The sequence below is a fragment of the Elephas maximus genome, chromosome 18, assembly GCF_024166365.1.
Source record: "Elephas maximus indicus isolate mEleMax1 chromosome 18, mEleMax1 primary haplotype, whole genome shotgun sequence".
NCBI lineage: Eukaryota > Metazoa > Chordata > Mammalia > Proboscidea > Elephantidae > Elephas > Elephas maximus.
The window spans coordinates 40367860-40390175 of record NC_064836.1 but is presented as its reverse complement, the minus strand read 5'-3'; the positions used below and the strand labels follow the sequence as shown (position 1 = coordinate 40390175).

At 36.0% G+C, this 22316-nt stretch overlaps 1 protein-coding gene across 2 annotated transcripts in view; it reads left to right on the top strand.

The window, feature by feature from the left end:
* NCAM2 (neural cell adhesion molecule 2) overlaps window positions 1-22316 on the top strand; it is a 553783-nt gene that overhangs the window by 353030 nt on the left and 178437 nt on the right. For both annotated transcript variants that reach the window (XM_049857852.1, XM_049857854.1), the window contains exons 7-8: window positions 5372-5532; window positions 8437-8582. In XM_049857852.1, coding sequence (XP_049713809.1) covers window positions 5372-5532; window positions 8437-8582 — 307 coding nt within the window. The remainder of the gene's footprint in view (window positions 1-5371; window positions 5533-8436; window positions 8583-22316) is intronic.

Sequence of the window (22316 nt, the reverse complement as noted above, 5' to 3'; positions counted from 1 at the left end):
CCACCCAAGAGCAGCATAGTACATCTTCCTCTATGGATCATTCTCTAGAATATAGATCATCCTCTAGAATAGACCATTTTAGCCCACAAAGCAAGCCTCGATAAATTCAAAAATATTGAAATATTACAAAGTATCTTCTCAGGTCACAACACTATAAAATTAGAAATTAGTAACAGGAAGAACAAGGAAAAAATCAGCTACTTGGAAACTGAACAACACCATGCTTAAAAGCCACTGGGTGGTAGAAGAAATCTAAAATGAAATTAAAAAATTCCTAGAAACAAACGAGAATGAAAACACAACACGCCAAAACCTTTGGGACACAGCAAAAGCAGTGCTCAGAGATGAATTTGTAGCAATAAACACATACATTAAAAAAGAAGAAAGGGTTGAAATCAATAATTTAACCATACAAGTTGAACAAATAATAATAAAAAAAAGAGCAACAAAAGAAGCCTAAAGATGCCAGAAGAAAGAAAGTAAAGGTTAAAGCAGAAATAAATGAAACAAAAAACAGATAAACAATTGGAAAAAGCAACAAGATTAGAAGCTGATTGAAAGGATCAATAAGATTGACAAACTACTGGCCAAATTAACAAAGAAAAAAAAGAGAAGATGCACATAACCCAAATAAGAAATTAGACAGGTGACATTACCACAGAAGCAACTGAAATAAAAAGGATTGTAACAGAATACTATGAAAAACTGTACTCCAGCATCTAAGGTGCATCTATTGGTCTCATTCCATCAGGAGCAAAGGAAAATGAAGAAAATGAAAGACAGAAGGGAACAATTTGTCCAAAGAACTAACGAACCGCATGAATCTCAGCCTCTACCACCCTGAGCCCAGAAGAACTAGCTGATGCCCACTGCTACCACCAGCTGCTCTGACCTGGATTACAGTCGAGGGTCTCAAACAGAGCAGGAGACAAATGCAGAACAAAACTCAAATTCACAGAAAAGACCAGACTTACTGGTCTGACAGAGACTGGAGGAACCCCTAAGACTATGGCCCCCAGACACCCTTATAACTCTGAACTGAACCCCTCCTGAAGTCCACCTTTCAGTCAAATACTGTTATTGTTGTTCGGAGCCATCAAGGTGGTTTAGATTCATAGGAACCCCACGTATAACAGAAAGAAAGTTTACCTGGTCGTGTGCCATTCTCACAATCATTGCTATGTTTGAGCCAATTGTTGAAGCCAGTGTGTCAACTCATCTTCTTGAGGGTCTTCCTCTCTTTCACTGATTCTCTACCAAGTATGATGTCCTTCTCCAGGGACTGGTCCCTCCTGATAACGTGTCATAAGGAAGTGAGAGAAAGCCTTGACATCCTTGCTTCTCAGCAGCATCCTTGGCTGTATTTCTTTCAATACAGACTTGTTTGTTCTTCTGGCAGCCCATGGTATATTCAATATTCTTCGCCAACACCAGAAATCAAAGGCATCTGTTCTTCAGTTTTCATAATTCATTGTCCAGCTTCCACATGCATATGAAACAATTGAAAATATCATGGTTTGGGTCAGGCACACCTTAGTCCTCAAAGTGACATCTTTGCTTTTTAATACTTTAAAGAGATATCCCATGTGATGTTATCTTTGATCCATGGGTTATTTAGAAGTTTGATGCTTTGTTTCCAAAATTTGGTATAAAACCAAAAAACCAAACCCATTGCTGTTGAGTTGATTCTGTCTCATAGCGACCCTATAGGACAGAGTAGAACTGCCCCATAGAGTTTCCAAGGAGGGCCTGGTGGATTCTAACGGTTGACCCTTTGGTTAGCAGCCGTAGCTCTTAACCACTACACCACCAGGGCAAGTTTTCCAAATGTGATACACGTTATATATATTTCTGCTATTGATTTCTATCTCAATTCCATAGTTGTCAGCTACCCTGCTTTTTATGATATACAATTGCTTAAATTTACTGAATATTGTTTTATGGTCCACATTTGTAAATGTTCTGTGTACGCTTGAAAAGAATATATAGTATGTGGTTGTTGTGTGGTATAGTCCTAAATACAACAAGGTTAACTTGGTTGATAGTGTTGTTCAAGTCTTCTACTAAAACAAAAGAAAAACAAAAAACAGTAGCCTTGAGTTAATTCTGACTCAGTAGAACTGTGTTCCATAGGGTATTGAATGGCCGTGATCTTTCAGAAGGAGATCACCAGACCTTTCTTCTGAAGCTTCTCTGGCTGGATTTGAACCACAAACCTTTCAATTAGTATCCAAGCACTTAACTGTTTGACCCGTCAGGGTCTCCAAGTCTTCTATATCCTTACTAATTCCTCTATTTTTTCTTAAACTACGTTTTTAAAATTTCTCTGTTTCTATGTTCAGTTGTATATTTTTTGCTTCATAGTTTTGAAGCTCTGCTGTTATATATTTAAACATTTATTATTGTTGGATCAGCAACGTAAAGATTATTGAAGAATGTTGTTCAGATTGAAGGAAAATAATGCAGGGTAGAACTTTGTATCAGTTCATTTTTTCTGTTTTTCATTTTTGGACACTTTATATTATTGTCTTCAAGTTCAGCAATCTTTTCATCTGTGATGTCTGATCTGATCTTAATTCCAACAGTTTATTATTTTATACTTTATTTTTGTGCTGTGTTTGAGAATATACACTGCAAAATACATCAATTCAAGATTCTCCATGCACAATTCAGTGATATTGATTACAGTCTTTGAGTTGTGTAACTATTCTTACCCTCCTTTTTTGTTGTTCCTCCCCATTAACAAAAACTCACTGCCTATCTGTCTTTCAAGTTGCTGTTGTCAATTTGATCCCATACAGGTAGATCTTAAAAAACCACAATGCTGAAGGCAAATATTTTTTACTAGTTAAGCTAAACTGTTGTTTGGTTTTAAGTAGACTTCAGGGAATATTTTTTGGTTTAAGGATTAAAGATTATCTCAGGACATTCGTTTCAGGGGTTCATCCAGCATCCATGGCTCCACAAAGTGTGGAGTCCATGAGAATTTGAAATTCTGTTCTGCATTTTCTCCATCTTGATCAGGATTGCTCTATAGAATCTTTCATCAAACTGTTCCGCAACAGTAGCAGGGCGTCATCCAGTTCATCTGGTCTCGTGGGAAAGGGTGCAGTTGTTCATGGGGGCAATTAGCCATACATTCCATTTTTTTCCTCCTATTCCTAACTCTCTGTCCTCTGTTGCTCCAGGTGAATAGAGACCAACTGTTGAGCCTCGGATGGTCACTTGGAAGTTTTTAAGGCCCCAGGCACTACACAGTGAGCTAGGAAGTAAAACAGAAACACGAAACACAATATTAGGCCAATTAATGGGGATGCCCATGAAACCAAGACCCTAAACCTTCAAACTAAGTAACCAAATCCCATGCAGTGTTTGGTTGTATAAAAAGAGCCTCAGCAACTACTTTTTCTGTTTGTTTGTTTATTTTTTTGTAATTGTCGTAGACACATTCTACTTTTTACCTCTGCAAGTTTGAATGAGGCTTTTATGTCTTTCTTGCCTCTCCTACCATGCTGATGCTTCAATTTACTAAACATACCAAAAACCAAAACCACTGCCATCGAGTCAATTCCAACTCATAGAGACCCTATAGGACAGAGTAGAACTGCCCCGTAGAGTTTCCAAGGAGCACCTGGCAGATTCAAACTGCTGACCTTTTGGTTAGCAGCCACAGCTCTTAACCACTACGCCACCAGGGTTTCCTTCCTAAACATAAAAATAAATAAGTAAATAAATAAATAAACAAATAAACATACAGACTATATTTCTAGTAGCTGTTTTAACAGCCTTGTCTACTAATCCTATCATATGCATCATTTCTGGATTTTTTTTTTTTAATTCATTTTTGTTCTTGTTATGGGTCATATTTCCTTGCCTATTTACTTTTTGGTAATTTTTTTGATTGGGTATAAGAGAAAGTACTCTGTGTCTTAGTTATCTAGTACTGCAGTAACAGAAATATTACTGGCTTTAAAGAACACAAATTTCTTTTCTCAGAGTTCTGGAGGCTAAAGTCCAAATCAAGAGTTTGACCATGATGATTCCTTCCTTATCAGTAGCCTGAAGCATTCCTTGATTTCTTGGTGGTTTTTTACCTCACCTGGCATTTGTCTCCTCCCTTGTACTCCTATCTCTGTCTAATCTGCTCTTTTTATAACTAGGAAGAGATTAGGTTTAAGACACACCCTACACTGGTATGGCTTCATTAACATCACAAAGAAAACTAGTTCTAAACAGGATTATATCCACCAACTAGGATTCAAACACAAATTTGGTGGACACAATTTAACCCACAACACTCTGTAACTCAGTAAACCTGGCATTTATGTTACTGTGGGAGCCCAAGTTCCTTTATCTGTAAATTGAGGGTTGGGAAAATTATAACTAAGATTTTAATTTTCTCATTCATAAATGAGAGTGGGGAGAGAAAATATGTACCTTTTAAGTTAATTGTGAGTATTCAATGAAGCAAGTAATATAGGGAAGGTATTTTAAAAACTATAAAATGCTATAACTTGTAGTGCATTATTATTTTGAAACAAATGAATAATTTTTGTTGACTAGATTATTGAACAGATTTATTGAAATAGATAACTAATTGAGGAGTAATCACCATACGTTTGATTCTAGATAAGAAAGCTTAAGCGCTGTTATATATCTGTTGTAAAAACTGAATAAGTTAATATATGAAAATAAGTACTTATAAAAATATAGAAACCAAAAAACCCGTTGCCAATGGATCAATTCCGACTCACAGTGGTCCTACAGGATAGAGTAGAACTGCCTCTTATGGCTTCCAAGGAGTGGCTGGTGGGTTTGAACTGCCAACATTTTGGTTAGCAGCCGAGCTCTTAACCACTGCGTCACCAGGGCTCCATAATTTTGTTTATTGACAATAAATTGATTTTGTATTTACATTGTATTTTTTTTTAAGTTTTTCTGGAGGATGTTTCCAGAGATATTCTTTCAAAGATCTCTTCAGAACCTAGTAAATAAATGATTTATAACTATATGTTGAATCACCAATATTTAAAATGTATATGGCATTAAATTGGCAAAGGAAAATTATTTTTGAAAACAAAAGTACAAATTGAACCAATGTGCTTTTCTCCCTGAAGTTAGTGTTCAGATTTCTACATAGCTCATATGTTATTCTTGTCTCTAAAGTCAAACTTTCAAGTACAATTTTAATATTTCTGCACTAAAGTTTCCCTGGGCTACTAAAAATATATCTTTCATTGAAATATAACCTTGTCTATAAATGACAGTAGACATGAAATGATTGATGCCTGTAGATCAGGAAGTTGAGTATTACTGTCTCCTCAGTTATGAAGTCAGATTTATGAAGATCAACCTCTTTTTTCTTCTTTAGGAACGGCAAGCTCATTGAAGAAAATGAAAAGTACCTATTGAAAGGAAGCAATACGGAACTTACTGTCAGGAACATAATCAATAGTGATGGGGGCCCTTATGTTTGCAGGGCCACAAATAAGGCGGGAGAAGATGAAAAACATGCATTCCTCCAAGTTTTTGGTAAGTATTATGGCATAGAGTTTAAAATCTTGATGTCTAGAGGGAAAGGTGAGCCAAATTCTACTCTACCATTTATACGAGCTGTTTGATTTTCCACAACTAAACCTGTTTTCTCATCTCTAAAATGTTTTAAAATAGAACTGACCTGATACAATTATTTTAAAGATTACATGAAGTTACACATATAAAGTTTTTTAAGCTACTGGCTGACACATAATGGAAGTTGGAAGAAAATTCTTTTAAAATACACACATTGGATTGTCATTTTTTTTTCTGTGTATGAAGGTTGATCTTCATAAATATTTAAATTACACATGTTGGGATCTATTTTACCTTTTCATATACTCCAAGCGTACATTTGCAATTAGGAAATACTGACCTATAACTATAATTAAGTCGTCATTTTTTTATTTATTAAAAGGAAATGCAATATAAGTATTGCCCCATCTTTACCAAGAACCATGATTGTCTTCTCTGAGATAATTATAGAGAGTACAGAACTGGAAAAAAAATTGTAACTATTGATTTAGCCTCCATTGTGTTTGCAGTAAATAACAAAGTATTCTAGTTCGTGATTGTAATATTAGGTTCTTTAGTAAGTATAACACTAAATATTATATTTACTACAAGCATTTACTATGTTTCTTCCATTTAAAGAAACTGTTGTTATGAAAATGGCTTCGCAACAAAGTGGAGGGAAAGCAGTGAGGACTCTGTAGGAAGAAGGAAGACCAATGGTTACGGTTCATTGTACAAAGATACCACTTACACAGCCCACAGAGATGAATGGTAATGCCTGTGTGGGCTCACTCTCTGCCCATTGGTTCTGTAGCCACTGAATTGAAAGGATTTTCTGAAAGAGAGGGATTTTCCTAAAGTTTATATTCCAGCAGAGTGAGACAGAAAATAAACGGCTATACAAAATATTTTCAAACTAAAAATAAATGGAAGTTAGATAATAAAACGTTCTAAGAAAGAAAGGCAACTGCATAAATCTCAGGTAAGGTTGGGGTTAAGAGGACTACTATTTTAGATAGCGTGGTATTGAAAAGTTTCTCAGAAGGGTGATGTTTAGGCAATGCTTAAACAGGAGTCAATGAGGAGAACTCAGAAAGCTGACGGCACAGGAGAAGACTGTTTCACATAGGGGGAAGAGGACATATAATCAAGAAAATATAGAAACCCCCTAACTTTTACGAGCAGTATTTCCCACTAAAGATATTTTTCTCTATAAAAATTACAGCACTAACTGAATGCAACATAAAAAAAGTATAAAAATAAATAATATAATTAGAAACCATAGTGTATGAAGTAATTTCAGAGGACCAGTGACCTTCATCTTGAATACCTTTCCTGTGTGGTGGGGGGGCATGGATGGGGGTAAACAGTTGTCTCATTTACATGTTTATGAGTTTCTAATTCTTCCAAGTCTGCTACGTTTGCTAAGATATTTTATCTAGTATATCCCTCTTGATTTAAATTTTAAAAAGTTGAATTTTTGTTAATTTGTGTGTTTGTGACATTGAAGCCCTGATGGCACAATGGTTAAAGCACTTGGCTGCTAACCAAATAGTGGGCACTTAGAACCCACCAGCCACTGAAGAAAGACGTCTGCTTCTGTAAAGTCTTACAGCCTTGGAAACCTGATAGGGCAGCTTTACTCCTTCCTGTAGGGTCGCTATGAGTCAGAATCAACAGGACAACAAGGGGTTTATTTTTGGTTTTGGTTTTGTGATGTTGGGAACAGATCTGATTTTTCAAAAAACGATGGGAATTAATTTGAAATTTAGTATCCTGAACCTTATTATATTAGGTGGATAAGAAAAATGAAAACAGAAGTGATGTCTCCAGAAGTTGATTATGAGCTTACAAGCCAGAACACAATGTATTTATTCTAGATCTAGTGCATTAAGCTACTTCCTCTTGATGGCATACAGTATAGCAGGCATTATTAGGTGCTGGAAAGCGAAAATGAAAGGCAGGTATCCTACCCTCAGTAACCCCATATGAAATACTATTTTAGTTACTTGATTTTTATTTTGTTTTATTTTTTAAATCAGGATGGCAGCAAGAGAGAGAAAGCAAAGAGAGAAATAACCCACAGTTTCTTTAGTATTATATCACTTCACATAGAAAATAATAATACATAAAATATTATATGCTACATCACTGTGGTAATCATTTACTTTCGTCAGGGAACACTGAACAAATCAGTGTTGCTTTTAACAGAAAATCATGTTTATATAGTGGAAATATGACTGAATCAATTAAAGGATTTGGAGTAAGCAGTGAATTGTTAATTATTCTATATATCAAATTTCTAATAATAGAAATTTTTGAAAATGTTTATGTGGCACACATATGTACTGTAGGGGGACCCTGGAGTAGAATTAGTGGTACAACATATGTACCTCAGGAAAGTAAACGTAGGCTTATGGGAAGGGGCAAAAAAAAAAAAAAAAAAAAAAATCCATACTGCCTACCAAAAATTCAGACACACTCAGTGAGCCAGCATGCCTCCATTACTGAAAACACATGACAGCAACAAAAAATTCAAAGCAGAAAATAATTTGTTCCTGAAAGGGATAAGGTGACAATTAAAATGGCCATATTGCGGAAGGAATTGTGATTTGTATGTTGATTTCTAAGCTACTTGACATTCTGTTTATATAATAATATTAATCACAATAATAATAAGTGAGCATTACTTTCTAAAGTTTTATCCCTTGAGCTTTGCAACTCTTATAGCGTCCCTATAGATAGAAAGACTATGCCACTATAATGCCCAAAAAGGTAATAATTTCATAATATATAAAGTGGACTTTAATGTCCACTGTGGCTTTTAAGTCTGAATTGTAATATTTTTGTCCAATACAGCTTGAGTAATGTATACATTTTTTACAGTACAGCCTCACATAATACAGCTTAAAAATGAGACTACGTATGAAAACGGTCAAGTCACACTTATTTGTGAAGCGGAAGGGGAGCCTATTCCAGAAATCACTTGGAAAAGAGCTGTGGATGGTATCACATTTTCTGAAGGAGATAAGGTAAGAGCATCTCAATATAGTGGTTTTTAGTATCATTTAATGCCCATTGTTTTGAATACTATTACATTTCACATAGGACTCCAAGTTGCAGCTTAATTTAAAAAAAAAAAAAAGGTAATTCTAACGCTGGGTCAGCCTAAAAAATATCTTCAGAGGAGATAAAAGTCAAGGTGTAATATTCAGGGGTCCTTCTGTTTTTTTAATATTTAGGGGTCCTTCTGTTTTTCTGTTTAGTTTTTTTTCTGTTTAGTCACAAAACCTAGGATGTTGATATAATTGTTAAGTTTGCTTGCGTGGATTTTTGATATGCATTGTTATCTATAAAAACGTTATTGCAATTTTAAACCTTACTGCTGCATAATTGAAAGTCATTCTAATTCACAAAATCTGGCTGTCATCACAGTGGTGTTTCTTTCTAGAACTGTCTTTGTGTAGTAGCAGACTAAGTTTCTTCTTCCCTGTGATTTAGAATCTAAAAAAGAGAAATAAGTACAAATACAACAGAATACAGCCTTTTGGTAAATGTCACTCCTGTATAAGTTGGTGAAATTTCAGAATGCATTCAGATTTCTTAGAAATTACTTAAACATTACCATATGCTTCGTGCCACCCCATGGATTGTCATTATTGCTGAAACAAGGTGGGCTAGGAACATTATTACTATATAACACTAAGCATAGACAGAAGTGAAGTCAAAAGGAAGACAGTGAATTAGTTGCAAGCTGGAATTTACATTTACATATATAAAGATTGTAAGATTAAGCCTTTCCATTGTTTTTCTATACTCAGTGTTAAAAAATAACTTCCTTTAAACTTCATTAATTTAAATCTGGTTTCTGCGAGTCTAAAATGCATGAGCATTTTTTTGCTTTACCAATACTGATAGCTAAAAAAAGGTGAAGTCAGTGTATCCAAAATCTACTTTCTTCTACAACTCCTCATGGTATTTTTTTAACAGCATGCTGTTTTCATAAGTAGAAAAAAAAAGCCTCTGTCCATTTAATATTTACCTATTGAAATAACCTGTTCCCATATGTCTCACCTTACATCTTTTTTTCCACCATTTCCTCGTGGTGGCATTTTTAAGAGATAATATCTGTTTTGGTAATAGTTGTTCCATTTTGACATACGTATTGTATATATTCAAGTTAATCATCAAACTAATAAAATGTGAATGGCAGTGATAGTCTTCCGATGACCCAGAGAAATGTTTGCTTTAATATTTTCTTAACAGAAAATGATACATACAATTAATATTACACAATTGCCACATCTGACAGGAGTTCAATTTCTGTAAAATAAAAAGAAAAACAATTGAATATATAAACCTTCAGGGGATAGTTTTCATATTTCAACTTAACATATTTCTTTAGATTTGATTACTCAAGAGTCATTATTTTCATGCTCTTAAGCCTTTATTAATACTCCTAACTGTACACTTGCTAATTATTTTTCCATTTACTATAATATATGTACATTTACATATATACCCAGAATAAGAAATTATTTTCAGTTATTTTATCAATGACAAGTTATCAAATAAGTAGAAGGGTCTGAATATTTTCTTCTAGGCTCTTCTCCCACGGCCAACCCAAACCCCATACAGAAATTTTTCCAGTAGTAGCTGTGAAAAATAATCATCTAATTCCATTTTGCTAAAGACAATTCCTTCTTTGAGAATACAGTATTTTATTTTTGGCTTTGCCTTCTCTGTTATAAAAAATATATTCTAGAAATCAAAATATGCTTTCTTGTACAACTTTCACTCAGTGGAAAAAGAAAAAACAACAAAAAAAGCACTAATTTTATTCATGACAGCTCCTCCAGAATATTCTAAGATCCATGTCGCATTTTCTTGACACCAATAAGCCCCTTTTCTGCTAGTGCCTTCAGGACCCCAAATTCAGAAATTGTATAAATGAGGGAAAATAACTTGAGCTTTGAAGTAAGGCAAATCTAAGTTTAAATCCCAGCTCGACTTTGGCAATATTATTTGAACTCTTTTTTAATATCCGTTTCTTCACTTTTAAAATGTGAATAGTAGTTCATTATGTGTATAATACTGAGGAGTACATTATATAAAATGCGTATTAAAGTGTTCAGCATATTGTAAATATTCAGTGAACTTTTTTTTTAACCATTGTCATAGTACATATTTTTCAAAACAGAGTTTGTCTTGTTTTTCTTATTCTGAATAAATTACGGTTGCTAATAGGCTGTGTAAAGTTTGACACCTAGGGTCCGAGGAAACACTATCACAGAATACCTTGAGATCTCATCTCAGTTGTCCCAAGTAACATAAGATTAGATTTGCTATGAGAATCACATAGAGATCTGTTAAAATGTAGGTTCTAGTAGCTTCTTACTCTTCAAGATCGAAGAGTCCAGAAATAATCTTGGGAGTGCATATGTAATATACTCATCAGTTAGTGTGATATAGATAGTTTGAGAGCAATAGTTTGGAAAATAATTTCTTAAATGTAAGTCAAGATGAAATTTAACAACTAATTATTTCAACAGAAAAATGCTTCTAGCGGTATACCTGGCACATGTTGCCAGACCAAACCCGATGCCATCGAGTCAATTCCAACTCGTAGTGACCCTATAGGACAGAGTAGAACTGCCCCATAGGGTCTCCAAGGAGAAGCTGGTAGATTCATACTGCCAACTTTTGTTTAATAGCCAACCTCTTAACCTCTATGCCACCAAGGCTCCTGGTACATGATAGGGGCATGGAAAATATAAAATAAAACAAAACAAAATTTTCCAGTGTGCACATACCTGTCAAAGTTTTTTTTTTCTTTAATTGTGGCAAATATGTATGTCACACAACATATGCCATTTCAACATTCCGTACATGTAGAATTCAGTGGTGTTAATTGTGATTATCATGTGCAGCCATCACAATTATACATTTCCAAATTTTCCATCAAATTTAATAGAGTCTCAGTGCCCCCGTGCAGTGAATCCCCCCTTTACCCATCCTTTCCACCCACGGCTGGCAACCACTGTAAACTTAGGTCTGTATACACTTGCCTGTTCTAGACATTTCATGTAAGTAGTCAAACTTATTTTCTTTTTGTGAAATCAAACACTATTTTCTTTTTGTGATTGAATTATTTCATTCAGCATGATGTTTCAAGGTTCATCCATGCTGTAGCATGTATCAGGATTTCAGTCAAATTTTTGATGAATTTAAAATATTTTTGATGAAATTGTGGGTCAATCAGAAACAATTCAATATTGTCAATGTCATATGGCTCAACACAATAATTTCATCTAGTTATAAGGCAATTCATTTAGCAAATATTTTCATCATTGTTGTAGAATTTTGAAGGGGGGCCCTTTCCATAAATAACATCCCTCCTTCTTGCATGAGTTGCCAATCACCAGACAAGACAAATTAAATAAATGGGAATAAAATATTATGTGACTTAAATTTACAGGCAAGTGAATGTATTATACTCAACCTGAGAATTAGATAGACATTTTGTGCAGAGTCACAAGCAGCGTTAGAGCATTCATCTCTTCTGTGGGATGAAGGGAAGAGATGTCACTGCAAAGCTTACCATCATGGCTGAGGGCAAAGGAGAACCCATGATCTCCACAGGAAGGCTCTCTCTGAAAAGAAGGAGGAGGGAGAGGAGGAGAAGAAGAGCTGTTGCTAGGATCTGACAGTAGTTACAGGAATTGATGGAATACCAACTGAGATGTTTCAACAAATGGATGCCATGTCAAAAGTGCTCAGTCATCTGTGCCAAAAAATTTGGAAGACAGCTACAGACCAAAAGAGATCCATATTTGTACCTGCTCCAAAGAAAAGTTATCCAACAGAATGAGGAAATTATCAAGCGGTATCGTTAATATCACACACAAATGAAATTTTGCTGAAGATAATTCAAAAATAATTGCAGCAGTACATTGAGAGAGAAATGCCAGAAATTAAGGCCAGATTCAGAAGAGGACATGGAACGAGGGACGTCATTACTGATGTCAGATGGATCCTGGCTGACAGCAAAGGATATCAGAAGATGGTTACTTGTCTTTTAATGGCTATGCAAAGTATCATAACAAATTATGTATAATATTGCAAAGAATGGAAATTGCAGAACGCTTAATTATGCTCATGAAGAAACTGTACATAGACAAAGAGGCAGTCATTTGAGCAGAATGAGGGGACACTGTGTGGTTTAAAATCAGGAATGGTGTGTGTCAGGGTTGTATCCTTTCACCATATTTATCCAGTCTGTATGCTGAGCAAATAATCTGAGAAATTGGACTATATGAAGAAGAACATGGCATCAGAATTGAAGGAAGACTCAATAACAACTCATAATATGCAGATGACACAACCTTGCTTGCCAAAAGTGAAGAGACTTGAAGCACTTACTGATGAAGATCAAAGACCACAGCTTTCAGTATGGATTACACCTCAACATAAAGAAACAAAAATCCTCACCACTGGACCAATAAGCAACATCATGATATTCAGAGAAAGTATTATAGTTGTCAAGGATTTCATTTACTTTTATCCACAATCAACTGATGTATTGCATTGGGCAAATCTGCTGCAAAAGACCTCTTTAAAGTGTTAAAAAGCAAAAAGGGAGAAGACGAATTGATGTATTCGAATTATGATGTTTGCAAAGATTATTGAAAATAACATGGCTGCCAGAAGAATGAACAAATTTCTCTTGGAAGAAGAACAGCCCGAATGCTCCTTAGAAGTGAGGATGGCAAGACTCCATCTCACATACTTTGGACATGTTATCAGGAGGGACCAGTCCATGGAGAAGGACATCATGCATGGTAAAGCAGAGGATCAGCACAAAACAGGAAGACTTAAATTAGATGAATCGACACAGTGGCTGCAACAATGGGCTGAAACATAGCAATGATTGTGAGGCTAGGACAGGATCAGGCAGTGTTTTGTTGTATTGTGCATAGGGTTGCTCTGAGTCAAAACCGACTGGTCGGCGCCTAACAAGAACAACAGTTAGGAAAAACACATCTAGTTTGGTATTCCCACAGTTAATAATAAGGTATCCTCCTGTTTTCTCATGGGGAGGACTAAGTGAGGAGATTGGTGTGTTATGTTAGAAAAGATCCCCCTTTATGGAATAATTATAAAGGATCCTTGAGAAATGCTCACAGTCCAAGAAACCTTATGTTAAGAGCATTTTAAGTGCTTCATATGCATTATCTCAATTTATCTTCTGGTCACTCTTACTGTGCCCCAGACACTATGCCCAAAACATAGTGGCATAAAACAACCTTTTTTTTCCTCATGATTTTTGGATCAGGAATTTGGCAAGGCTCAGCTGAGTTGGTATCACTTGGAATCTCTAATCTGCTTGCATTAAAATGTTGTCTGGGGCTGTAGACATGAGAACACTCAACTGCACTGAACATTTAAAGCAGTTCACTAACACAGCTGGCAGTAGATGGGAACGCCTCCATGGAGCTACTCCAGCATGGCTGATCCAGGGTTGTCTTCCCTCTTTATATGGCAGCTGGCTTCCTCCAGAATGAACATCCTAAAAGGCAAGCAGACAGACATTACCTGGTCTCTTCCAAACTTGTCTTAGAAGTCATGTATTGCTATTTCCATCACATTCTTATGGTTACGAACAAATTATAAGGCCAGCCCAGATTCAAAGTTAGAAGAATTACACTCCATCTCTTAACGAGGTTCAAGATCACATTGTAGAATAGTATGTGGGGAGGGAGATTATCCTTGAAACCATCTTTTGAAAATACCATTTGCAACAACTTATCTCTAAAATAAATCCATGAATGAAGACTGGTTATTTTCCCAGTCTTGTGGAAGAAGAAAGTGAGTCTCAGGGAAATTAAGTGGCAATTTATTTTAGTGATAACTTGATGATATTTCATTAAAATATGATTGATGTACTAGGGTTATACAAAAAGTTCAATAAATTGAAGATTAATTTTAGGAGATTCTTTGAAGTCTTCTTAAGGCACATATAAACCCAAACCAAACCCATTGCTGTCGATTCTGACTCATAGTGGCCCTATAGGACAGAGTAGAACTGCCCCATAGGGTTTCCAAGGAGCACCTGGTGGATTTGACCTTTTGGTTAGTAGCCAAGCTCTTAACCACTGTACCGCCAGGGCTCCAAGGTGCATGTAGGTATAAAAATTTGAAGGGCCTGATTTCTTTTTTAATACATTTTATGCAATTAATTCTAATAGTATTTAAATCATACAGCAAATCTTAAGACGGAACTAGAGCTGTTGGCCCTGAACATGAAATAGTCCTGAGTGAAAAATTATAAATTGCCCTGTACATACTAATTCATCTAATGTTTTTTAATTGAAAACACTTCTTAATTAAATAAAACCATGTTTTTTTTCAGAAGGTCGATCTGGGGAATATGTGGGAATAAGTGTCTAAAGTATTTTAAAATTACCCCTGATACATAGTAAACCCTTACTAAATGTTTCTACTTAATATCAACACCTGTCTCCTATGTTTAAACCAAAGGTTCTTTAGATTTTGACTTGCGTTAAATGTTGCCTGGGACTTTGTTATTGACCAATAAATGTTAATGTATGTGGGGTCACAGGTGTTGGTGAATTATTACGTGGAGTCATAGAAAGGGACTCACAAACCAAAATTTTATGCTGACCTTGTCTGATTTTTTTTTTTTGGTCACATTGGACATGTTATTTCTCATGTCTAATTACAATTTCTGCATGTATAAACCCAGGGTAATAATAAGATCTACCTGGATGAAGACTAAATAAGATCACACATAACAATATGCCAGACACAAACTACTTAAAAGCTATTTGCTCTCTTCTTTGGAGTTCATCAGTCACATTTCACCCATTATTTCAACTGTATTATTCCATTTCAACTATACTGTTTCATCTGTTGGAAACCCTGGTGGTGTAGTTGTTAAGGGCTACAGCTGTTAACCAAGAGGTCGGCAGTTCGAACGTGCCAGGCGCTCCTTGGAAACTCTACGGGGCAGTTCTACTCTGTCCTATAGGGCCGCTATGAGTTGGAATCAACTGGATGGCAGTGGATTTGTTTTTTTTTTTTTTTTTTTTATTTCATCTGTGATTACATTGCATTTAGATATTTTATAAAGGAGCAAATAAACATGGTAACTCTCTGTCAATTACTGCTTCTACAAAAGGGGCCAGGGAAAGAATTGTATGAGTATGGTCATATGTGCTCTATGAAGGAAGATGGTTCACAGGAATAGCAGAATGTTCCTCCACAAGTTGCCATAGATTATACTGCACTGACATAGTTATATAAAAAAGTTTAATATAAAATAATATTTGTTGTTGCTGTTAGCTACCATAGAGGCTGCCCTCAACTCATGGCAACTCTCAGGCACAATGAAACAAAATGCTGCCCAGCCCTGCACCATCCCCCTCATCTGTTACCCAGCACACAAGTGGGATCCACAAGGCCATTGTTGCCTGATTTCCAGAAGCAGATCACCAGGCCTTTCTTCCCAGTCCATCTCAGTCTGGAAGCTCTACTAAAACCTGTTCAGCGTCATAGTAACATGAAAGCGTCTACTAACAGGTGGGCGGTGGCTGCGCATGAGAAGCATTGGCCAGGAATCAAACCCAGGCTTCCCCCCTGCCCCCCCCCGCCCCGGAAAAGGAGAATTCTAGCACTGATCCATCACCTCCCCCTGCAGAATGATGTTTAGGAAAGTTAATGGTTCTGATATTAAGTTGCCTAGCCAGTTAAATCCCAGATCTTGTTACTGTATTTCACATACTTTTTGAAAGCTGGAAATACTGAAAGTCTTTGCATTGTGGTCTCATCTTAACCACCATATCTTGGACTTCAGTCTCCAATCGTGCAGAATAGTATGCTTTGGAGCCCTTCCTATCCTAGTTCTGATAGACTCTTAAACCAAACTAGACCGTTGTCGTGGAGTCCATTCCAACTCATAGCGACCCTAATTAAGCCACTCTTAAGTGACGTAGGCTGGTTTCACTTCCTATGAGACACAAAAATGGGAGCCATATCACTGATTTTCTCCTTCTGCTCTTCCTTGCTGGCTAGTGGTTAAGAGCTGCACTGCTAACTAAAAGGTTGGCAGTTCGATTCCATCAGGCACTCCTTGGAAACTCTATGGGGCAGTTCTACTCTGTCCTATAGGGTTGCTACCAGTCGAAATCGACTCGACGGCAACGGGTTTGGTTTGTTTTTGGTTCCTCTTCTTCCTGTGCCTCCTCATCGTAATCTTGTAGCCTCTCTCCTCGGTCTATCTACCTGTCTCTCCATTTTTGTTTTCCTCAAGGAAGCATTCATTCTTTGCTTCCTTTGAGGTATTTTGCACCTCCTGCATTATGTAGCAATAAATATTAATTTGGAGTAGGCATTTCCACATTTTAAGAAGTAACTGAGTAAGGTACTAAGGTAAGAGGGAAAAAAAAAGAACATTCTGTGTTCCACACATAAGATTTCTTAAGAATGCTTTATTCTTCATAACTTTTTCAAAAGGTGATTTCATACCCATATGTCAATCCTGACTACTTTTAAACATTTTTCTAAGAGTGTTACACTACTTGTCATTAGCGGTATTAAGTGGCTTTGAAAAGATCTTTTCAGGGAGTGATTTTTACCTCTTGAATTCTTATAAAATGGTAAACATAACAGTAAGCAGTTCCACGTATGTGAATAGAATGTTTTACGTAATAATTATACAGTGTTTATAATATCATGTAGTGGATGACATCTCACGCGTATCATTTATCTACTCTTCTTCCAGAAACTATAATTATTTTATTTCTGTTATACTTGCCCTACCTAGCAAATCATAGGCCTAACTCCACTAGAAATTAATCCCACTCCACATTGAATGAGAAATATTATAAATGTACAAGAATGTATGATACCTGTCTTAAAGCCACAGTTCTCAAACTTCAGTCCATCGACCAACAGCTTCATATCTTTCCCATATTCACGTGCTGCCTGTATTGTTATTTGCTTACTTATTTTTTAACTATTTTTAATTTATTCTTAACCTAATACAAAAATAATCAGTGAAATCAAAAGTATGATGTATGTGGTGGCTCTATCTTTAAATAGGCATCCAAATAAGTATAAAACAAACATTTTTTCAGACTAATAGCTACACTGGTTGTGTGTACCTTCAGTGGTACACAGAACACACTTTCAGAAACACTGCTTTTGTGTCAGACATATTTTGAATGAACTTATCACCCAATTTAGCTATGAAATTTTCGGGAGTGGAGCACACTTAAAGACATTCTAAGTGAGAAAGAACCTAATCTCCATCCTATTTGTGGGGCCAACCATGTACCGCCAGAAATAAATAGACTCCATCTCAATAATGAGTAGATATTAATAAACCGTATTGATGGAAACTCATTTAATTTGAGTCCGTAAAACCAGACGGTACTTTCAATATACCGATGCACTGAATGGATATATCAGAGTACTGTGTCACACCCAATTTCTCCTCCAACCCTTTTTTTTTTTTTCCTTTTGCTAAAGTAAAGTATAAATTTTTGTCTTGGTGTGATTTTTATCATCTGAAAACTTTGTGATTAAAATATTAGGACTTTCTGTTGTTTTACATACATTTGAAAAAGCAGTTTTTCTGTGTTAAAGAAAACAACCATAATAAAATTCAGCATCACCTTTAGTGGTTTAAGTCCATTTTATGTAGTGTTCCTCTTTTTTAAATGAAGTAGATGTATTCAAACTGCAGTTTAAGAGTTTTTAAAATTATAATTAAAAGTAGGAATATTTTTCTTTAGCAATGATTTTGCATTTACATACAGAAGTCAGAGTTACGCCAGTGTTGTCCTTTCTATTTTAATAATGAAATGGTAAGCATTTTTCTCTATAAATGTAGGCATTATGACCTGGAGAAGAGTTTCTTAAAAATGTTTTTGCAGACTAAAATACAAAGTCAAAAGGGTGTTTCGCAATAATGAAGACAGGTGGTTCCTTAGCTGGATAGCTGCCCTCCGGTCAACTCCGACTCATGGCGATCCCATGTACAACAGGACAAAAGGTTGCCGGGTCCTAAGTCATCCTCACCACCACAGCCATGTTCAAGTCCATCCTGTGGCGATATTGAGCATCCACTGAGGGTCTCCCTTGACGTCACTGGCCCTCTAATTCACCAAACCTAATGTCCTCCTCCTAGAGCCCTGGTGGCACAATTGTTAAGAGCTCAGCTTGCTAAACAAAAGGTCAGCAGTTCGAATCTACCAGCTGCTCCTTGGAAACGCTATGGGGCAGCTCTACCCTGTCCTATAGGGTCACTATGAATCAGAATCGGTTTGACAGCAATGGGTTTATGTATGTGCATATATGTGTGTGTGTGTTTTAATATCCTCCTCCAGTGATTGATCCTTTCTGATGACATATCCAAAGCAAGCGAGTTAGACAATGCCCTGTTGGGACCCATAAGATTTTCTTGGGCTAATTTTTGGAAGTAGATTGCTAAGCTTTTACTCCTAGCTTGTTTTAGTATGGAAGCTCTGCTGAAACCTGTCTACCTTGGGTGACTCCACTGGCGTTTGGAATACTGGTGGCATGAAATAGCTTCCAGCATCACAGCAACACCCAGGCCACCACAGTACCACAAACTGACAGATGGGTGGTGGTGTTCCTTAAATGCAACTACCTAAACAAAATATTATGTTTTAAATTTTATAATAACTTAATTACCTTAGCATATAAATATTTATTATTGCACGGCTGCCTTCATTATATCATTTTTTATACTCAAGGGTATTACGGTTTATTGCGTATGAGCCAATATTTTATTGCATTTTAATATTGTTATTGATGGAAGGGGTTCCAACTCTGGATGTAAGGAAAATTCATATTTTGAAAATTGTTTATTGCACCACTGTCAATGGAAGTCTATCCTTTCAATGGGAGATAATGGAGTGAATTTTTCACATCACATGAAAATCCCTACGGAAAATTCTCATTTCATTTATGTATATTAAATAGGAGGAACACATGAGCCACTTTTGTAGGCTTTTTTTTTTCCTTTCTTAAGCAAATATGACTTCCTGAAAGGTAGCTTTCATAAAAATTTAACCAAGAAAATAATCTTTAAAGTGATTGAAATATATGTGACTAATGTTTCCTAAATCATGTGTCTAAACTCATCTAACAACTTTCAATAAATATCACTGGGTCTTCTCTGTTTGCAAAAACTATTTCCAGCTCAAGGGATACAATAGTGAGCAACAGCAACTGCAACAAAAGTTTTCTACTTTATGTTGCATACAATTTAGGAAGGGAGGTGGATTCAGACTCCCCCCCCAAAATAAATCATATGTAATATCAGTAAGAATTTTTTAATGAATATGCAATTTTGAAATATTTTCATATGGAAATAGACTTGCAGAAGCCACAAATCTAGCTTTGGCAAATCTCTCTGCATTATAACAAACTCAGCTCAACTTCTTCTGACAGGCCTCTCTACAGGTTAAAACTATGTTAACTCTCGCCAGAATATCTCCTCTTAATTTGCCCTCGGCCAAAGAAAATTCTTTAGGTTCTAATTAAAAAAACAAAACAAAAAAAGCTTTTAAATGAGTAATGGTATAACTGGCAGCACTTCTATATCTTTATATGACTGGGAAAATATAGTATTTTCAACTTCCTTTTCCTCCTATAATAGAAGTCACCAGAATGTGATGTCACCAACAAATCCACGATTATTGTCTTATAAAAGGGAGACTATATTATTGCAAAATATGCATTTTTTTTTTTAATTTCTAATGAGACAAAAACTATAATGCATTGGCACATTTATTGTATTGTCTGAGTATGGACGGTATACAGGTTTGTTTTTTTTTCATCTTTGTAAGTAGTTATACTTCTGGACATACTTTTTACAGCTTGATTTTTACTACTTTTATGAGGAATTTTATTTGCACCTCTTTGCCAAACCTTAGGAGCCGTGGTAGCATAGTGGTTAAGAGCTCAGCTGCTAACCAAAAGGTCAGCAGTTTGAATCTACCAGATGCTCCTTGGAAACCATATGGGGCAGTTCTACTCTGTCCTATAGGTTCACTGTAAGTTGGAATCAACTCAATAACAATGGATAAGCAAACCCTAACATTGCATTCTGGGTGGAGATATGGACAATTTTTTGTGCTGGATTCAAAGATTGATCATTAATAAATAAATAAATAGAGTTTCAAGGAGAAATCCGGAATGGGGGAAAAATGAATGAAAATATTTTGGAGAACAATTAATGGATCAGTAATAAATCTTTGTTTAAATATTTTGAAGAAAGTAATATGCATAGTTGAACTTGACATATCACATACTTACCATGGCTGGTCATGTAAAAAAAGGATTGAGAATTATAAAAATGCATAGATTTTAAAAAAAAAAAATTAGAGATCCTAGATAATGGAATGTATGAAATTCCAAATGTTCATTCCTTGTAATTTCTTTTTTTTTTAACTGAATAATGATTATTTTTTAATGTGCTTTAGATGAAGGTTTACACAACAAATTAGTTTCTCATTAAACAATTCATATGCATACTGTTTTGTGACATTGGTTGCCAACTCCATGACATGCCAACACTTTCCCCTTCTCAACCTTGGGTTCCCCATTATCAGCTTTCCTGTCCCCTTCTGCCTTCTCGTCCTTGCCTGTAGGTTGCTGTGTCCATTTAGTCTAGTTTTGTTTTATGGGCCTGTCTACGCTGGCTGAAGGGCGAACCTCAATACTTCAGTACTGAGTTATAAGGGTGTCTAAGGGCTATACCCCTGCCCCGTGTCTGTCAGTTTGTCATACTGTAGGGGCTTGTGTGTTGCTGTGATGCTGGAAGCTATGCCACTGGTATTCAGATACCAGCAGGGTCACCCATGGAGGACAGGTTTCAGCTGAGCTTCCAGACTAGGAAGAAGGACCCGACAGTTTACTTCTGAAAAGCATTAGCCAGTGAAAACCTTATGAATAGCAGTGGAACACTGTCTGATATAGTGCTGGAAGATGAGCACCCCAGGTTGGAAGGCACTCAAAAGATGACTGGGGAAGGGCTGCCTCCTCAAAGTAGAGTCAACCTTAATGACGTGGGTGGAGTAAAGCTTCCGGGACCTTCATTTGCTGTTGTGGCACAACTCAAAATGAGACAAAACAGCTGCAAACATCCATTAATAATCAGAACCTGGAATGTACGAAGTATGAATCTAGGAAAATTGGAAATCATCAAAAATGAAATGGAACACATAAACATCAATATCCTAGGCATTAGTGAGCTGAAATGGATTGGTGTTGGCCATTTTGAATCAGACAATCATATAGTCTACTATGCTGGGAATGACAACTTGAAAAGGAATGGTGTTACATTCATCGTCAAAAAGAACGTTTCAATATCTATCCTGAAATACAACGCTGTCAGTGATAAGATAATATCCATACACCTACAAGGAAGACCAGTTAATACAACTATTATTCAAATTTACGCACCAACCACTAGGGCCAAAGATGAAGAAATAGAAGATTTTTATCAGCTGCTACAGTCTGAAATTCATTGAACATGCAGTCAAGATGCACTGAAAATTACTGGCGATTGGAATGCAAAAGTTGGAAATAAAGAAGGATCAGTAGTTGGAAAATATGGCCTTGGTGATAGAAACAATGCCGGAGATCAAATGATAGAATTTTGCAAGACCAATGACTTCTTCATTGCAAATACCCTCTTTCACTAACATAAA